The 17,605-nt window shown below is 50.0% G+C and overlaps 1 protein-coding gene and 1 long non-coding RNA gene across 4 annotated transcripts in view; one reads left to right on the top strand and one right to left on the bottom strand.

Moving 5' to 3' along the window:
• Window positions 1–4,008, top strand: part of ASB18 (ankyrin repeat and SOCS box containing 18) — a 61,420-nt gene extending 57,412 nt beyond the window's left edge. Inside the window, exons 6-7 of the mRNA XM_059393778.1 lie at window positions 2,759–2,872; window positions 3,617–4,008. Coding sequence (XP_059249761.1) covers window positions 2,759–2,872; window positions 3,617–3,802 — 300 coding nt within the window. The 3' untranslated portion in view covers window positions 3,803–4,008. The remainder of the gene's footprint in view (window positions 1–2,758; window positions 2,873–3,616) is intronic.
• Window positions 1–17,605, bottom strand: part of LOC132013674 (uncharacterized) — a 137,845-nt gene that overhangs the window by 115,070 nt on the left and 5,170 nt on the right. The gene's annotated exons all lie outside the window — the stretch shown is intronic.

Genomic DNA, 17,605 nt, shown 5'->3' with positions numbered 1-17,605 from the left:
CTTGTTAAAATTTGGAATAAGATAATGATGCATCAGTATTATTATTTTACATTGAACTTTAGGGGCACCTAGGTGGCTCATTTGGTTAAGCATCCAACTCTTGGTTTTGGCTCAGATCATGATCTCAGGGTTGTGAGATGGAACCCCTGGTCAGGCTCCAAGCTCAGCGGGGAATCTGTTTAAAGATTCTCTCCCACTGCCCCTCTTCCTATCCACACACATGTTTAACCTCTCTCTCTCTCATAAATAAATAAATAAGTCTTTAACACTGAACTTTAAAACTCTGGTCAATGTAATAAGACAAGAAAAATAAATGTGAAATATTTATACCGAGAGGAGAAAATACTATTATTTGCAAAAATGAATGACTAAGATATAACCTTAATAAGGTGTATATACAAATCAATGCGGAAAATTAACATACTATAGAAAAACTGAGCAAAAGACATAACTTAGCAATTTATAAAGGAAGAGAAATGGTCAACCAAAATGTAAATATGCCATACTTTTTCTATCAAATTTAAATAATTAATGAGATGACTTGGGTAGGGGAGAAAGAGACTCTCATACTCATTTCTTCAAAAAGTGTGATAATTTACACACTTACAATTAGACAGTAAGTGCTAAAACCTCTAAAATGTACATACTCCTTGATCCCACATTTCTACTTCTAGGAATTCAGTGTCAGAAGGGAACAGACTTATCTTGTTATCTAAATAAGAATGGTTGGAGGGGGCGCCTGGGTGGCTCAGTGGGTTAAGCCGCTGCCTTCGGCTCAGGTCATGATCTCAGGGTCCTGGGATCGAGGCCCGCATCGGGCTCTCTGCTCAGTGGGGAGCCTGCTTCCCTCTCTCTCTCTCTGCCTGCCTCTCTGTCTACTTGTGATCTCTCTCTGTAAAAAAAAAAAAAAAAAAAAAATAATGGTTGGAGGCAGAAAGAGAAAGAATGATATTCAAGAGTGTTCATTGTTTATAACATCCATTTACAATAATCACCTCATTGAATATATTACAATACATTCATAAAATATATGGCCCCTGAAATGATGTTGAAGTGCTTATTTATAATTTCTGAATTGTTCACAATTGATGTTGAGTAGACAAAAATCAAGTTTCAAAATAATAGGCACAGTATTACTCCACTTTTACTGTATATCTTAATTTTTTGTCTAAATGCATAAAACATTAATATATACAAAATGCTAATAGTGCCTATCTCTAAACAAAAAGATATTAATTTCCTGTTTTGTTTTAATATATTTAAAAGGGGTTTCATATGTGAAGGAAGTTCAGCAAGTTGTGAATGAAGCAACCATACTGAGTGATTCAGGTCTGTCTTCTATTTGACCTTGTTCACAGAGCCCCAGTGAGCTCAGCTACTGGCCCTGCCTGTTAATTGTCTGCTGTAGATATTTGGTGCCTGATTATAAGAAAATTGCTTAACTTCAGTTTTCTCAGTGAAGAAATACTAATTTTACATCACTTAGTAGATCGTAAACCTCAAAAACAGAGGAGTATGAAGTTGCCTTACCCCTCCCCAAAATCAAATCTGAATTTGATCAATCTTCCCAACCCAACTACGCATTTACAAAAAGCAGATGAAGAGCTTTATGTTCCCAAACTCTACACGAATACCAGGAACAAAATTCAAACACCGAGAAACCCTGCTAGACAGATAACCCAGTTTCTTCAACAAATAAGTAACATGACACAAAAATGGGAGATCTGATAACACAGCATATCAACCAATCTTAATCCTGTTGGGTTCTTTATTTATTCTTTATTTATCTGGGTTCTAATTCAAACAATTTTTTTTTCATACAATGGCATTTAAGAGAAATTTGTGAATTTAAACACTGGCCATATATTTGAAGATGCTAAGAAACTTATTAACTTCTCAGGTCTTATAATGATGTTGTATTTCTCCTACAGTGTCCTATAGGAGTCACACTGAAATATTTACAGATGAAAATACAGGATACATTGCAATGGCTTTAAAATAATACTGGGGGAGATGACGGGCGTGTGGATGGGGGGGGATGAGGCATGGGTTGATGGTGGGTACATGAGGTCATCATACCACTGGGTCTACTTTTGTGCTCACTGACATTCACCATCACAAGAAATGTATTTTTTAAAAAAGCAAACAGTGTTCTCATCTTCATGATGAAACTGATGAACCTGAATTGTAAAATTTGCTAATAAGAAAAGAGGAATCCTTTGCCAGTGGGGACGGAAAATAAAATAGAAAGGCCAAGTCAGGAGGAAATTCAACAACAAAGCCATTCTTCTCCCTCATTGTCCTGACATATAAGAAAATTGAGATAAGAAATTACGAACACCATCCTTGAACCACACTCCTCCCACCGCCCCCAGCAGAACCTCCCTCCTCTGCTCTGAGCAACAATGTAGAGGTCAGGAGAGCCCACGGAGCCATGGGCATGCTGCTCTTGGGCACGAGGATGAGCAAGCCATTCCCAAGCCCAGACTTGGGACATGTAGCTCTCCTAGCGCTAAGACAGCACCCCCGCCCTCCCACACTGCCCCGGCCAGAACGCTGCCTTGGGCTTGTTGGGAACCCTGCTGTCCTCTTGCCATGAGGGCTCTTGTTCCCCATGTGGCTAAGGCATAATGAGGTCCCACGGCCAGGAAGTGACAGAAGGGAGACCCCAAACACACCTCCCTATCAGCTGGCCCTGTCCCCCACCTGGACCCAAAACCCAGTCAACGTGAACTTGGTCTCCCACCACTTCCAACAGGTGCTGAAGACCTGTGCGCCAGCCCCCAGGGTCATTGAGACTCTTTTCAATGCCTACCCTCAGCTCCGTGTGTCAGAGTCCTGGAGGGAAGTGATTCCTGAGGAAGTATTTCAGGTAAGGCAGCAGCCCTTCCTTCCCCCTCAGTACAAGAGCCCCGAGCTTCAGCTCCCTCTCCGCACCATGTGCACTTGGGCACTTACCCATTGAGATGTAAGGCATCTGAAGAAGGATGGAGAAAGGGAGAGTGTGAAAGCATAGCTGAGCATTGCTGGTTTTCTTTGGGAGGAATCATGCAGCCAAGAGCTGTTATTATATTTGGGGTGCTGTTGGCTGCAAGGAGCAGAAACCCAACACACCCAGCTGGACTTGAGTAACCACCCCTCCCCCCAGAGAAGAGGGGCATGCAGAGCCACCTGAATCCACGGGCTCTACTCTGTGTGTCCTCCTTCTCCCTGTGAGAGCTTAGATATGGCCTAGGCAGTGGCAGGCACCACATATGTACCCAACAGAGTCCACAGTCACTGTCGCTGAAGAAAGAGTGAGGGTGGGGTTTTTTTTTTTTTTCCCCAGAAGCCTCTAGAAGACATCCCCTCATGTCTCATTGACTTGAGTTCCATCCACATGGCTCAACAGCCAATGCACTGTGCAGGGGGCGGGGGTGGAGGGAGTAGAGCAGGATGTGAGGAGACTATCTGTGTTACCCATTCTACCACCCAAAACAGACATCCTCGGACCCCCTGAGGAACCGCACCTCCAAAATGTGCATACACCCTCTTGGTGGAGGGCATGGCAACCATGGGGCCTTCTGGCTGTTGGGTCCATGCACTCAGGTTTATGTTCCATCTGCCTTCCTTCCAGATGCACCAGGCCTTCTACCAGTCCCTCTTGGCCTTGGCCCACAAGCCACGCTGTCTGCAGCATCTTTGCCGCTGTGCCATTCGGAAATTATTTGGCAAAAAGTGCTTTCACCTTGTGCCCCTGTTACCCTTGCCAAAGTCCCTGCAAGATTACCTCCTTCTGGAACCAGAGGGTGTTTTGCACTGAAAACCAGAGTGTTGGGACTGAGGCTGTAGTTAGCACCACTGCCCTCAGTGGAGGCCGTATGTTGAGGACAGCGCCGCGGGGAAGGGGGCAGACCCGGGTGGCACTACCCATGTCCCCACCTTGTGGATGCACTGGCCTCCCTGAGCTTCATGCTCACTTGGAAATGGAATGGGTCCTAAAAGGCCTTTCTGCCTCTCAGGGTTGCTTGTGAGGATCAAGATTGCAAATATCATAGTATTTGTATCAGAAAGTACTTCTCAACAGAAGTTGAACTAAAAAGTATACACACATCCCCTGCAGAGGGTTAACAGACTGTCTGCCTCACAGGGGCGTCCCACCCCTCCTGGAGCCTGGCCACCTAGAAAAGCTCTGCCCCCAACACATGACAGGTGTATCTACTGAGAGAGGACACCTGTTGCCGTAACAGGAGTGCCCTTCTGGAGCCCACCGGTGCTTCCCAGCACATTACAGCCCAGAACTCCCTAAAGGACGTCGGAGGGGTGGCAAGCCCAACATTGTGATCCCATGTGAGTCTTCCGACGCCCTTGCCAAACCCCAGTGGCCAACAGCCCAGGAAGCCAGATGCCAGGGACAGACAGGTTGCTAAAGATAGCCATCAGCCCGGCCTGAGCGTCGCATAGCAAGAGAGATGTTCTAAGGGTCAAGGACTATATGAACCATCTCTTTCATTTTCTGTATTCTGGTGCTTTGATATCCAGGGCCTTGGCTGACCTTGGAGGGACTGCTCCTCCCAGAGTCAGCCAATTCCAGAGACAGCATACAACTTACCCCGAGCATGCTTTCCAAATGCAAACCGACCAGTCCAGAGCTCACATACACACCCCCAACCACCCCTTCTACTGGGCTGTCACACTCTGGGCTACCTTCCACCCGTCCTAACTATCCGAGGGCCAGGTGCCAGAGAGATAGGGACAGCCTGCTGAAACTATTCAGACCTGCTGGTCCTAAGCCTGTCTACCCTGCCTGGCCTGTTCCATCCATGAAAACCACGACAAAGGCTTCTGTCCGCATCCCCTCCGCCAACTGCCTGAACAAGCCTAGTGTGTGCCCTTGTGACCGCCCCCCACCATGGTATGATGTGCCCCTTCTCTTGGGAATGATGAGTAATAAACTATCTTTTCAATGGCAATTGTCTCTTGATCTCTTGGCCTTACTAGATCTCAAATTTTCTATTAATATGCCATATTTTTTAGAGAGAGAATGAGTAGGGGAGGGGAAGAGGGAGAGAGAGAATCTTAACCAGGCCCCACTTTCAGTGCAGAGCCCAGCACAAGGCTCGATCGCATGACCCTGAGACTATGACCTAAGCTGAAACCAAGAGTCGGATGCTTAACTGCCTGAGCCACCCGGGCGCCCTGCCCACATCCCTAAGACAGACAACTCAACGAACCCAGAAAAGGCCTATGTGTGCCTTGACTTCAGGACTCCTCACACAGTGCCCCCTACGCAGGCCGGTGGCAGCGTGCAGGAAGGTATGGGACATGCAGGAGGACCAGAGAGCCGTCTTCCTCCTGGAGGGGAAGGTCCCCATGCTTCGACCACTAGAAGAAGAAAGAGCTGGACAGCATTGGGGCAGACCGGGAGGACCTTGGCTTCCAGACCAGGGATTCTGAACTAGAGAAGCCACGGGGATCCACGGAGCAGGTGAGCAGATGTGGTCACAGTGGGACTCTGGGGAGATGGCTTGGCTCTGGAAAGACAGGCAGCACACTGTGGGACGGGTGGGAGCCCTCAGTGACCACCCCAGAATTGGGGCTGTCCCACCGGAGCAGGTAGAGTTACTTAACCGAAACCAGATGTGATTTGCTCAGCTGGAGGTGTATCTGCATCCTTCTTGCTGGGTCGGGATTCCATGACAGAACTGCAGCAAGGCTGGGCTTCTCCAGCTCTGGAAGGATGTTGTCGAATTGCAGATCCTAACTGTGGAGGTCTGGGCAGTGAGGGGGCGTGGAGGGGTCGGGGGAGGTGGTGTGGAGTGTGGATCACCAGCGTGGTTGACAACCCTGCTCTTGGTGGCTGTCCCCACTGACTGCAGAGAGCACAAAGCCCCAAGTCCAGAGCCGGCTGAGAGTAGAAATTCAATAAATGTTTCCTTCTGTTACTATGATTGCATTATTTTTAGCAGAAAATGGCCCAAGAAAGGGATAAAAAGGGAAAAGGCGAAGTCTTGTTATTTATAAGAACAAGCAGAAAGGACAAGAGTACAGGGTAAGAAACACAACCACTGCGCCGCCCCACCCCCCAAGCCCTGTCCTCATCAGATTGGCAAATGAGAAGCTGAGCAAACACGCTGTCCTTGCGGGACAGGATCTCCAGCCACCCTCTCCATACTGCCCATCATAGAAAACAATCCGGTCGTATTTCTGAAATGCACTACCATTTACGGAGTTTTTAGAGTCCTGAAACAAAGCAGAACCCCTTCAAACATACTGACCTTACATTTCTAAACTGATAAATGAGGATCAGTTATTAGGTTTCCCCAAATTACAGCTTCGAATGACAGTAAGATTCACAGAAGGAACCCCGGATGGCTCTCCATAGCTGCCTGGAGGGAATACTTCCTTCTTCACTGTTTTCTCCTCCAAGAACTTCTTTGAACATGTAGATGTTCCCAAAAGAGCTAATCCCTAAAGTTCCTGGGGTTTAATTTTTGAGGGGTGGGGGGCACCTGGATGGTTCAGTCATTTAAGCGTCTGCCGTTGGCTCAGATCATGATCCCAGGGTCCTGGGATCGAGCCCCGCATGGAGCTCCCTGCTCAGCGGGGAGCCTGCTTCTCCCTGTCCCTCTGCCTGCCACTCCGCCTGCTCATGCTCTCTCTCTCTCTCTCTCTCTCTCTCTCTCTCAATAAATAAATACAATCTTTTAAGGAAAAAAAAAAAAAGTCCTTGGGTTTAATCACTCACCGATTGAGTCCTTTGCTCATTGCTTTAACCCATCCTGACTGAGCCTGCCCACCTTGGGGCTGAGGGCCCATCCTCAACAACACAGGCTCAAAGGCTCCTCCTCCTCCTTGGACAGCTCAGAGCCAAGCAAAGAAGACCCACTCATCAGCCAGGCTGCTGGACAGAACTGGCACGTGGTGGGGTGGGCTGTGGAGAGGAAGGGTCCTCTTCTCGGCTACCCTCCCTCTGGCTTTGGCTCTGCAGCCCATGAGAGATGCCGACGTATTCCCAGGGCAGGTGGGCGTTCAGGCATCTCCCCATCCCTCCCTCTCCCCACTGTGCCCTACACACCATCATGGAACTTCCACGAGAAGCACCCTCACCCCACTCCACCAGCCAGTCCCATTCTAGGTCAACCCACGCCCATGCACAACAGGAACCTAGCGACGCTCTCCCAAGTTCTCCAGCTCATCAGGAACCTGACATCACGAGAAAAGGCAGAAAATTAACTGGTCCTAGAAATTCATTCAAATCCCCTGGGTTTCAGCAGCCGTCCACAAGTGCTAAATGCCTCTCCCAAAGGATGGTCATGGCTGTATGAGACAAAGAAGCCTCATGTGATTGGGGCTACCTTAATCATCAGATGGCATGAAAGTGACTTACAGTGTTGCAGAATGCAATTACTGCTAGCAATTTGCTTCGTTTGGCCAAAAATAAAATACCTGTCAGAAATGTGTTGTTGGCAGACACCCGGGTGGCTCAGTCCGTTAAGTGTCTGTCTTTGGCTCCAGTCATGATCCCTGGGGACTGAGTCCCGCATCCGATCCCTGCTCATGGTTCAGGAGGGAGCCTGCTTCCCCCTCTGCCTGCGGCTCCCCTTGCTTGTGCTGTCTCTCTCCAACAAATAAATAAAAACTGTATTAAAAAAAAAAAAACAACTTGTTTTGATGACCCTCTAGTATGAGCCACAAGTATTTGGAAGTTGTGGAGTCAACGAGACTTGCGTAATTCTAGATAGAAAAGAAAGAGAAATGGAGGAGAGGGCGGACAGGCTGAAGAGGAGGAGGGTGGGAGAGAGATCAGCTAGCTGAAATAAATATCCAAAAAGTCATTCTACGTTACTTTTTAAAAATTTTTTTAAAGTAATCTCTACACCCAACAATGGGGCTCAAACGCATGACCCCAAGATCAAGAGTCACATGCTCGCCTGACCGAGCCAGCCAGGCGCCCCAAGACATTCTACTTTAAAGCTAGAATTATCCTGGCTGACTTCTCTTCCAGTGAACAAAATGTACCCTGGTATTTTTTTTTTTATTAAAGGATCTAAAAATGTTTTCCATTCTTAAGCGGTTCCTACGGACATCATTACTTTTCTCTTTGAGTATATTACATAAACTCAATTCCATAAGATCTAAATTGTTTTTTTTTTAACTTCATATTTAGCTTTTAATGATGGATTCACATGGTTCAAAAATCAGATGGTAACAAAAGACTAAATGCTGTTTCCACTAAAAAAAGATAACAGAGGAATAGTTTCCTTCCGCTTTTATTGAGTGTCTTTGGCAGTACTACTTGTCATCCAAACCCTGAGAAATCAAAAATACACAAGTGAGGTTCTCCAGCAGCGGTGGTCCTGAGGAGGTCCGCCTCCCTGCGTCCCTGGCCGTGTCCTGCCCAGGGCAAACCATCCACTGCACAGTGGGGCCGTTAGACACCATCCACAGTCCATGGGCGATCAGTACATGGACACAGCACCCTGGGACGTGTTATGCCTAAAATTCTGAGCACGACATTGGGCTGGTCTTTGACTGTCTTTGTGTCTGCTTAATTTTAAGTTACATGATAATCATCAATGTAGCATGTTTTCAAGAAAATCAACACCACTGACTCCTTACGAAGAAGCATTTGCTAATTCCAGTAACTATATATAATTGCCACATTTCCAATCTCTGAAATAACCCTTTAGACACACATTGATGGAGAAGGCTGTTGAACTTTTGCAAATGACACTTAACCCTCTACAAAAATGGTGTAAAATATAGGCTTGGAGAATGAGCTGGTCTGCTCCAGTGACCGGTCCTGATGCGGGCCAGCTGAGGGGAAGCTTAATCACTGTAATCGTAGATATTATTAGCTTGCCAAGTGCTTTACATCTCTTAAGGGCTGCCCAAGGACCAAGTGATAAACCAGGAATATTGCACCTTTTATCCCATTATTTCAAGAATGAATCATTCCTTACTCAAATTTTTGATGTCCCCTTGGGGATAGTCAGAAACCCCAAATTATCAACTGTGATCAATACCGCACCTTACTTGAGGATTTAAGTCTTCTTTTCAGACCCCAGGATTTTGTCTTCAAACTGTCAACATCGTTCTATTTTAAAACAAAAACTAATTTCACTGAATTGCTAAAACAAGCCTGGGGTTACATTGCTAGAGACCTGCAGAGGGTTGCAAGGATTGAAACGCATTTTCATAGAATCCTGCAGGTGGCGCCATAAGCAAACGGTCTTACCCACGTCCACCAACCCGCTCTCCCCAGAATTAAAAACAAGAAAACGAGATTTTAGCTCACAGGAAAAAGGGGAGGAGAATATAGAAAAGCTACAGAATTGTGACGTATCATATAGAATTGCGCTACTATCATAAAAATTCAGTAATTAAAATATTGATTATGGAATTGCTACTTCCTTTGTATTAACTATGCACGTTTTATAGGCACTGTGTTTATAAATAAATATATTTTAAGATGACTCTTTTATGATGCCATAATGACAGACAGTCCTCATTTGTGTGTTAAACGTGTTCTTTAACAAAATTATACATTCACCATGGCAATGGGACTAGCCCGGCTTCCAGCCTCCATCTAATCTAACAGAATGGTATTTCTGCAGTCCTAACACTCTGCTTAATCACGCCAATAAAAAGAGTAGATTTCTTTGTAATGCAATTTGTAAGCAATAAACATGATTGAGAATGCAGTATTTGCTGTCGACTATGTTTAATGCAGGGTTTTAATTTGGTGTGTAATTATTCATTTAGTAGGCACTTTTTCCATTCACATGTCTTTGCCCTGTTCTAGAGAAAGTTGGTAAGTTTGCAGAACATTGGGGATGCAGGATTTCCACGTACACTATGCAAACCAGGGTTGGATGCAGATGTTATAGAAAAAGAATAATTTTTTTTTATCTGCTAAAGACAGGAGGTCACATTAACTGGTAATACAGACACATAAAAATGTGATTATGGGTTCTAAACAGAACGCAGTAGGCTCCTAGTTAACACAATGAGATTTCTAGGAAGTGATGCATAAATTCTTCAAAAATGACACATTTCTCACGTTTCATTCCAATTAAATTACTGAGGCAGCTAACAGCGATGAGCGCAAAGTACGGGGGTAAAATGAGGGTTTCTTCTTGTAACTGTATCACTGTGGAAGTATATTTTTATGAGAAGCAGTTAATATTAAGCTATTATTTTTCAACTGTGCTGGAAGGGATGTCTCGAGCCTTCCTTGCCGAGCGCTCCCCAGAAGAGTCTGCTCCTTTGTTTCTTGAGTGCACTAATAGGAAGAGAGAATTGCTGGGGCCCGCCCCCGCCCTCCTCTGTGGAGTCAAAGGGGCCAGCCAGGAAAGGGGTCCCGGGTGTCCGTCCCCAGGGTCGGGCCCAACCGCCGCCCCGAGGCCTGCGGTCACGAGACTCCAAGGTGCGCCCACTTGCTCCCCGCGGCGCCGGGCTGGGGGCGAGCAGCAGGGCCGGGCACCCGCCCGAGATCCGCCAGCGCTTGGGGCTTTACCCCCCGCGGGCCGCTCCTGTCTCCGGGGTCCCGAGCGTCCCGCGGCCGCGCTGGGGGGGGGGGGGGAGGTTGTCGCCCAGCGTTGGGGGTCTCGAAGGCGGGCCTGGGAGCGCGGAGGTCCAGCTGAAGGGGCGGTGGGGTTCGGGGACCGCTCCCCGGTGAAGGAGAACAGAGGGGCGCGGGGACGCCCAGGGGAGGAGGAGGCGGGAGGCGACGTCGGAAGACAAAAGGATGTGCAGCTTTGAATTCAAAAAGATGTTTTTGAAAGCCTCGTCCTGGGGTTTGAAAGGCGCACCGAGGACAGCCATAGAGCGATCCCAATCAGAAATGCGATTTGAAGTCCTAATGAACTTGATTGCGTGAACATTTATAATCCCCCATGGCCCTAAATGAAATCAGATATAATCAGAAGATACGGGGAAGGGAGTGTTTACAGCCGACGCCGGGCGGCTGCGGGACGGGGAGATGCGGCCCCGGTATTGATGTCGAAAATGATGGATAACGCGGGAATGGCAAATATACTATTTGTCTAATGGCTCGGCAATTAAATTCCCCTGTAAATGACCCATGCCTCATTTCATCCTAATCTATGGAATTTTGATTGAATTCGTCAGCTCTAATTGAAAAATACTGCACTTTAATGTCTGCATTGCAGTTTCAGGACGAGAGTGGTTTTAATGAGACAGTGCCCCCCTGACCCGGGAATATTTGAGACTTTTATTCGGAATTTAAAGCCAGAAGATTGCTCAACTGAGCGCTGCGATTTCCTTTCCTGTATCCACGTCCATCTATCTCCAGACGCGATTTAATAAACGCACTTGGGGATAAATGCGCCCGCGACCCTCGCGCCCCTGTGGCATCCAAGGAGAGGCCCCTCCCTGGGACGCGAGCAAGCGGGGACCGGGGGCCAAACGGAGGCCGCAGGCGCGGAGGGGGGCGCTCAGAGGAGGGGCTGCTCTCGGGGGGGGGGGGAGGGGGAAGGTGCCCCGCCCCGGCTGCTGCTCTGGTCCCCGGGCTCAATCGCGGACCCAGGCCTCCGCCTTCCCAGGCCAAACCCAGGCGTCACCCCGGGAGGAGGTGGCCCAGCTGCCTGAGACCTGGGCACCCCAAGAGGGGGCCGGCCCCCGACGCGCTTTATATGCAAATGGAGAGGCGAAGCCATCCCTGAGAAATTAGCTACTTGCTGAAGCATATTTACTAGATTGAAATGAGTTAAAGAGAAACATTTTAAGTCGTTTAAAGGAGATAATTGGGCCACATTAAAACTGGAGATGTTTGCTCCTTCCAAAAAAAAAAAAAAAAAGCCGAGGGGGTGGGGCGGTAAAAGCGCCCCCAGCTCACACATCCGAAACAAGGACTCGGGGCGACTGCTGCTCAGAGACCAGAAGTGCGGGAGTGCGCGGGATCCCAGCCTGCCGGGACCTTGGCCAGGCGCCCCTCCAGACCAAGTAACCACAGCAGGCCTCCCCGGCTCCGAGGGACCGATCCCGACCGCGGCCCGCAGGGGGAGCCCTCGAGCCAGGGTCCTGAGGCGAAAACTGAGCCCGGAGAGGAAAGGGGCGGTCAGACCTTGGTCCAGGTCGCGCACCTGCGTCCGTTCCCTCAGCTTCGTCCATCCTAGTACCCCAGCTACGTTCAAAACTCTGACGGTGGGATCGCGATGGGAGCCCTGGGGACATGGAGTTTGGGGGGAAGCAAGAGGGCAAAGTGCAAGGGTTGCCTATCCCTTCCCCCAAAGAGTTGGGGATCTAGGGTTTGTTTATTACGTTAACAGAATTTACAGAGCTTTTATTCAAAATAAAATAATCTAAAATGACATAGAGGCCATCTTCCCAGGAAGATAGTGCCTTATGCCCTTCTGATGCTCAATTTGGTGACAAGGGCCCACTGCCAGGAAAGCTCCCAGGGCCAGAAACTGCCTCTGCGCCGGTTGCAGTGCATGTTGCAGTGCATGCAGAGGGGCTGACACTGAACCGACCTGGGGGCGGTGCTTTGGGACCTCCAACCCACCCCTCATCCCCCAGTAGTCGCGCATGTTCAGTACTACACTGCAGCCTGTTCCATGGGTGGCCTATGGTTTGTCTTTAAATGCTCGAGAGTCTTGTGATCAGAGGCTGCCCTCAAACCGATACTCTCCCTCTGAGAGCGCAGGCCTGCGCCCCACGCTGCCCCACATCCATACAGCACTCTGCAACGCCTCTGGCGCAATGCAGCTACCCTACCAGGCCACCATTCCGGGCCAGGCCCCCTGCCAAGGAATGCCACGCGATCTAATTCAGTTCCGCTACAAACCGTGGCGGAAGCGCTGTATTAATGACCCCCGTTTTAGAAACGCAGTCGGGCCGCTGGTGGGAGAGAGCCAGAGTCCCCCGCCCATTATGCAGGTGGGGCAACAGAGGCCACGGTGTGCTGGGCGGTGCGTGCATGCGGGTCAGGCCCGGATGTCAGAAGGTTTCTTATCCAGCCACTTCCTGGATGAGGCTGCTCAGGATGAGTCAGAGTCAGGAAAATTGGGGTTGTAAAGACAGCCGAGGTGGGGTTCCTATTATCACATCTCAAATCGGATCATACTTCCTAGCACTGTGTGTCTGAATTTTCCCCCTCATTTGTGACAAAGGCTTCTCTTGTGCTCTAGATGTTTATAATGAAAAGAAAAGAAAGAAAAATGCATTTTTTCTTATGCAGTTGTAGGCATGGAACAAAAAAATAGACGTCTCAGTCCTTCTTATCCCCTGAGAAGGGGAGTCGGGGATCCACTAACTCCCCCGGCTCAGCGGAACCCAGGCTCCAAAGCAGATGCCATTACTTCCATGGCCCATAGGGGGCGATGTGGATCCCTGAGCGCTCTGCACACCCGCGTCGCTTTTCAGGCTGTTACTCCTTTGGAAATTGTGAAACCTCAAATAAAAATGTTTCCTGTCATTCCCTCATTAATTTATTAAGATACATAATAACACATTTGAGCTCTGTTTACAGATAGGAAATAGCCCTGTTACTTCATTAAATTGAAAATGTGTAATGTGAAATTTGTGTTACAAAATACAAGTATTCAGTTCATTACATTTTAAAGTATAAATTTCCAAATAACATTCAATAAAACGAATGAACTGAATTGGAATGTTTTTTGGGTTAGAATGAAGTTAAACTTTTAAGTCTCTCATTTCTTAAGTTTCCTGAGGTTTTTCTTGGGTTTTGGTGGTGGTGGTGGTGGGTGTTTGTTGCAATTTATTTTTTAAAGGTTTTATTTATTTACTCAACAGAGATCACAAGTAGGCAATTGGAGAGAGAGAGAGAGAGAGAACAGAGATCACATCCTATGAACAGAGATCACAAGTAGGCAGAGAGAGAGAGAGAGGGGAGGCAGCAGGCTCCCCACTGAGCAGAGAGCCCGAAGTGGGGCTCAATCCCAGACCCCTGGGATCATGACCTGAGCCAAAGGCAGAGGCTTTTACCCACTGAGCCACACAGGTGCCCCTGTTTGTTGCAATTTAAGTGGGTCTGAGAGAAACTCAGAACAGGGGGGAATTATAAAAAGCAAAAGATAAGCTAGGAGTATCACATCACAATAACAGAAATTTAAAATAGTCATCTTCTCAAAAACAAAATATAATGACTAGAAGGAGAGGGCATGGTGAGCAAGGGCAGGGGAGGGGAAGTCCCTGAACTCAGAGGATGCATCAGATTGGTCACATGAAGTCAATCACCCTCCCTCTCTGAGCTACCATGATCAATTTCTGCTGGTTCTGAAGCTTACCGTTCATTATTGTCCCAGATTATGGAGAACAGAAGGTTTGTCCGGGTGGAGATGAGCCGGATTGCTTCTGGCTTTGGCTCACTTCCCAGCAGAACCTAGTTTTTCACACATTCCCCAGGGGGAAGAAGAGCCTGAGGCAGAGGGCTGCAGGAGGCCCGCTCCCCCCCCCCCCCCTGTCCCTGCCCCACTGTCATTTCCGTCGCCACTCTGGACGGCCGCTCTGCTGCGGGCTGGCTTGAGCAGGCCTCAGATACCCATAAGGGCCTCCAGAAGCAGCCTCCGAAGCCCTCTCTTGGTTGTCCGTGGCAATGTCCTTGCAGGCTGCCGTCACCCTCAGGGTGGACATTCACGTGAATAACTTCCCTTCGAAGGGTGTTTCAAAATCACTGCGCAGAATAAACAGTAGATAGTGAGGTATGAACAACAGGCCTTCTTTAACTCCCTGCTGGAAGGAAGGAGGAAAGGGGAGGAAGGAAAGAAATGAGGAAGGAAAGAAAGAAAGAGGGAGGAAAGTGTGCTCCACACACACACACACACACACACACACACACAGGCAACATGCCCCACAGAAAGAAATGTTTTCATTTCCTGCAAAACCCAGACGTGTCCCCTAGGACAGTATGGGGACAGCATTTGAGTTTTTCTTGATTTTTCTTCTGGGCCTGAAGGAGCTCCTCTTTCCTCGGTTCTAGCAGGTCGGGCCCGGCCGAAAATACTTCAGGATGTTGGCCTTTGCTCTCTGTCCTTGCTCTTGGCTCCTTCTTTCCCTAAAGTTCTGGGACTTCAGGACACACCCACAAGGGAGATCACTGTTGGCAGCAGAGTCAGGCAGTTCAGCTCCCCTGTGTTTTCTCAGAGGACAAGTGAGGGAAATTCCAAGATTCTTCTGTCTCCGAGGTCTAGCAGGTGAGTATCTCCAATTATTTCTGCCATCGCCACCACCAAGGGGCTGTATATTTAGGGAACCGGAGGCAGCAGGGACAAGCGAGAGGCCTACAAACAAGGGCGCTCTCCTTCCTCTAGCGCCACAAGCTTCTCCCGGCAGTAGCGGAGGGAAGCAAGACAGTGAGTGTGTCTATGTAACAAGGAAATGGTGTTCGTTTGTCCCGGCCTGGCAAATACAGGTGCCTGCTGACATTTTAACTTCTCAAGCCTCGCTGAAGGAAATCGGCTCTCTCTCTTTTGGCCAGTGGCCTACAGCTAACCTCAGGTCAGCGAGCAAGAGCAAAGGGGACAGGTGAGTCAAAGAGCGTGGAGAGGAGTGTTAAGTCCCGTGGCCAGTCTCCAATGACTCTGGTGCTCAATGTCTTTTTCACCCCTCAAATGAGAGTCAAAGATCTACACTGGGCTCTTCGTCCAATGTGGAATGTAATGATCCCAGTGGCTTTGGAGCAAGCACATTTCTTTTCCCTGGTTCTTCTGTAAGCTGGGTGTTCTGTTGTAAGCCAAGTGCTTTTTTTTTTTTTTTTTTTTTTTAGAAGGGGTTGGCATCTATTGTGAGCTCCCTCCAATTGTGGGCTAATAGGGGGGCTCTTCCCAGCGCCCAACAGCACAGGTTCCTTCCACCCTCTCCTTGGGAAAGCCTGACATTTAAGGTGGCCCTCCTTGAGTTGCTGTCCCTACTAGTCACAACTGTCCTTCTGGGAAACCTCAGAGGAGCTAGGTTGGTCAGGTACACATGCAGTCACCTGGAGTTTTTCCAGATGAGGTTAAAGCGAAGTGCAATTTTACAAAGACATCAACCCCCCACCTCCCGCAGAAATCCACAAGAGGCCATTCTCATGCTCCCTCCCCAGTTAGCCAATTTCTCTCCCCTGCGTTTACACCCAAGGCCTCGTCCTAGTCTGGTGACCTCCTCTCTAGGTGCAGTTTTCCAATCGGAAGGGGCGGGAACGAAAGCAAGCGCGGGCTCCGCTTTGCAAGTAGTTCTCGAAGGAGGGCAAACCGAGTTCCGCCTCCCAGCGATGGCCGCTTTTTGTTCGGTCCCCCAGAAGTTAGAGTTGCAGCACAGCCCCTGATGTGCGTAACTGTTGACCCAAACATTCTGGTTGCCTCTAGGGTGGTTTCGAAAGGGTTAAATGGATAAAGTAGAGGTAAACCGCGTCTTTTTAAAAAAGACATGCCACCTCCAGGGGTGTCTGGGCTGTCGTGGGGAGACGGCAGGGGCCCTGCTTCGCGAGAACCTGGGGGGTCTCCCGATCGCCAGCCATGGGGTGACGCGCGCGAGTCCTTGGCCGGCTTCACCTCGACACGCGGTCCCCCTCTCCCGAGCTGGGAGCTCGCGGGGTGCACCGACTTCAGCATCCATCGGACACCAGCCGTGTCCAGCCCCGGACCTTCCAGGGTAAAGCGGACGGGTCGGGCCGCGGGCACCGCAGCGGCCCCTGGCGTCCCAGGAGGCCTGCTCGCCAGGCGGTCCCCGATTCCCCAGTCCCGCCTGCGCCCCTCCTCACCCCTCTGTGCCCTCCGCCCGCCTCCCAGGCCGTCCGGTTCGCGGCCCCTGGATTAGCATATCTGTGAAGTCCCGCAAACAATGCCCGCTGTGCGGGGAGATGAAAGTCGGGCGCCCGGTGGCTGGGGGTCGTTTGAAGTCCCCGAAGGTGGAGCCGCGGGAATCCGAGGGGACTGATGGGAGGAGATAGAGCCAGGTGAGAAACGCCGCGCGGCCATGCGCCAACCTCCCCAGCGACCCAGGGCCAGGGTCTCGGAGACCGCACAGCCTCCCGGGCCCCCCCAGCAGCCAGCCCCGGACCCCACCCAAGTGGACGCTCGTCCTGTGCGGCCCCGCAGGCACTCGCAGTCCTTGCCGTCCGCGCGTCAGTTTCCGTCCCCCACCTGCAGCCCTCGGACCGGGTTCGCCCCGGCCTCAGCCCGACGCTGGGAACCCCGGGGCGGCGGGCCTCAACCCCCGCTAAGGATCCTCCTTCCCCCACCCCACCCCCAGGACTGTGTGCTCGCGAGGCGATTAACGTTGTGCGCGGGCGCGGGGATTCCCGCGCCATCCAGTACCCCCAGTGGTCACGCACTCCCCACTCCAACCTGTGGGGCTATTCCCAAAAGCAACTAGGACCTCCGCCTGCGCCCTGGGACGCCTAGGCCCGGTGTCTGAAGCCGAGCCCAGGATGGAGTGACAGGTCAGCGCGTCCCGGCCCGCAGATCCCAGGCTCCCGGGCGGTGCAGAACCCTCCTCATCCCCGCCGCTAGATCCTATGAGGGCACGGCTCACAGACCACGAGCCGGTGGCTCCGTCTGTTACTGCGCACCGGGGTGGGGAGGGCGGCACAGGTGTTAAGGGTCAGGTTCCCCGGCCTTCGGGCCTGCGGGGAACACTTTCCAAGTCCCCCAAGAAA

Source organism: Mustela nigripes, chromosome 3, assembly GCF_022355385.1.
Source record: "Mustela nigripes isolate SB6536 chromosome 3, MUSNIG.SB6536, whole genome shotgun sequence".
Taxonomy (NCBI): Eukaryota; Metazoa; Chordata; class Mammalia; order Carnivora; family Mustelidae; genus Mustela; species Mustela nigripes.
The sequence above is the reverse complement of the archived record's forward strand: the minus strand, read 5'-3'. Positions and strand labels throughout refer to the sequence as shown.